Source organism: Rhagoletis pomonella, unplaced genomic scaffold (assembly GCF_013731165.1).
Source record: "Rhagoletis pomonella isolate Grant_MI unplaced genomic scaffold, Rhpom_1.0 Rhpom_scaffold_00003, whole genome shotgun sequence".
Lineage (NCBI taxonomy): Eukaryota > Metazoa > Arthropoda > Insecta > Diptera > Tephritidae > Rhagoletis > Rhagoletis pomonella.
The window spans coordinates 71538720-71541202 of NW_023458557.1; the positions used below are offsets into that span (position 1 = coordinate 71538720).

The 2483-nt window shown below is 34.9% G+C and overlaps 1 protein-coding gene across 1 annotated transcript in view; it reads left to right on the plus strand.

Annotated features, from left to right (window-relative positions):
• LOC118735464 (3-ketoacyl-CoA thiolase, mitochondrial-like) overlaps positions 1-2483 on the plus strand; it is a gene marked incomplete at its 5' end in the record, with an annotated part of 7354 nt that continues 4871 nt past the window's right edge. The window contains 1 exon segment of the mRNA XM_036465226.1: positions 1-167. Coding sequence (XP_036321119.1) covers positions 1-167 — 167 coding nt within the window.

The following is a 2483-nucleotide window of genomic DNA, read 5'->3' on the forward strand; positions in this document are numbered from 1 at the left end:
GAATATACATCGTTGCTGCTAAGCGTACTGCTTTTGGTACATTCGGCGGTGCTTTGAAGAACATTCATCAGACACAGCTACAGACAGTCGCTGCCAAAGCTGCCCTGGATGCAGCCGGTTTGCGTGGTGAACAAGTGGACACCGTGGTTATCGGTAATGTCATTGCGGTAGGTAACTTTGGTACTCACAGGGTGCATAGTTGCGTGTAGGAGTCTTGTTGGTACATTTTTTATTAGATGAACATTTCCTGCAGGGATTTTATATACTCCCACCAGACAATTTCCGTTGCCGGCAATAAGAAAACGTATCGCCCTCGGTGACAAATTTATTGCCGTTAATATCGCCATCGTATCGCTTTCTTATTACCGGTCGCTTTAAAACGTCCCCCTGAATGGGTCGTTTTATTATTGCTACGGCCGATATTTGAACAATAATTAGTTGAACAAATTTTATTCTTTTTAATATTTCATTACTTTTTTTGGCGCTACCTATGATTTGCAGTCCTATCTTTGGCATAAATTGGATGCCTTTGGAGAATCGGCGAGCCGCCAATTTGTTGCCATTGACGATAGTTGCCTATTTCTCATGAGTTGCATGGTGGGCTGTTTCAAATAACAAGAATCATGCATGTACAGACATACATAGATATATGTACATATGTGTATGAATATATGTAAATAAACAAAACAGTAGCTATACTAATAACGACACGATGAAATATATCTTTTTTGATAACAAACCTGTTTTTAAAGAACACTGACAATGTAGATTTCCCAAGCAAATTGAAATTTTACAAAGAAGCTTAGTAATAGATATTAATAAAATAAATCAAAAATAAAATAGAATAAAATAATATGGAATGGAAAAAATAAAAAATAGTTTAAAAAATAAAAATAGACTAAAGTAAAATTAAATTAAAAAATTAATCAAAATTAATAAAATGGGAGAGTGATTAGAGTTGCACACTACCACTCCGCAGGTCCAGGGTTCGATCCCTGGCCCGAGCAAAGTCACAAATTAGAAACAGTTTTTTCTAACAGCGGTCGCCCCTCGACAGGCAATGGTAAACCTCCGAGTTGATTTCTGCTGAACCCGATTCCACGCTCAGAATTTCGCTAACACGTCAGGCTTTTAAGATATCATAGCCTAAAAGTGCAATAAAAACACCGCTGTTTGATATACATATGTATTTGAGGTTAAGTAGCATCGCAATTAATTTCTTACACAGAAAAATAGTCTTAAGTATAATTTTTCGCCGAGATATCGCAGTTTGAAATTTTAATATTTATATATCCGAAAACCCACTAATCCTTTCAACCAAACATTTTCCATTACAATTTCAAAACGTAATATCTCGGTAAAAAAAAAGATATTTGGGCAAACTCAACGGAAAATATTTATTTTTGTACGATAATTAGACTAGTTTTCTGTGAAAAAAAACTATTTTTTATGCTACACAGCCACAAAAATGTCAGCGTGGAGAAATCTACGAGAAAGAATAGATCTCGGGCAGGTTCTGCACTTCACTTCCAAGTGAATTTCCCTACAGCCACTTCGAATTGATATTGAAAGGGGTTGAAATTACCTTGGAAGTGAATTGCAGAACCTCAGGCAGGCTATATATCACTGGTTCAAAACAAAAAAATAAATATAAAAAATTTGTACAACAGTGAAATCGGAGTAGCTCGGCCAAGCACTGGGAAAAGTGTAAGTGTGATTTTTATTTTATAAAATAAAAGAATATAAAAATAAATGAAATTAAATACAATGAAATTAAATAAAAGAAAATTAATAAAGTCGAATTAAATTAAAAAAAAAAAAACAAATAAATAAAATATGTAAAAAATAAAATAAAATAAAAATGTACTCCAAAATTAAAAATAATACTAACAAATACAATAAAAAAAAACGCCCTGTATTCATATTTTCGTACGAATTGAAGCTACGAGGGCAATTTGATAGGTCAGTGACTTTTTGAATTTACCGTTTAGTAACTTTAAATGTAACATTGAAACATCTCTTAGTGCGTCATTTAGTTTGTGTTGACAGGCATTGAAAGCAGACGTTAATCTCTTGAATTTTGAAGACCTTTAAAACGCAACATCCGCCTATTTTCTCTTCACAAACTTGAAGAATTGGCTAGGCGATAAGCTTATCGCTTTCCTATGAAATAAGAATGTGCCCAATTTTGTTCCACAGACCATATTTCTTGTTTTTTTATAAAACTGTCGCGTACGCCTTGAAGTTGATATATTAGTAGCGGCTTTTTATGGCCGAAGGGTCAGTGTCCTTAGAAAAAACTTGTTCTATAAAATCGGTATTGCGACGACCGTTCATCATACTGTGACCAAAATTTACTCATCCTGTTACGGGACCTACGTATGTTTTTGGGTTAAGCGGTGCTGTAATAGTCCTTGACTGAGGTTTCCCCAGTGCTCGCAGAAGCGACCTTTCTGCGCTTGCCACATAGAAAGCCAGGGACC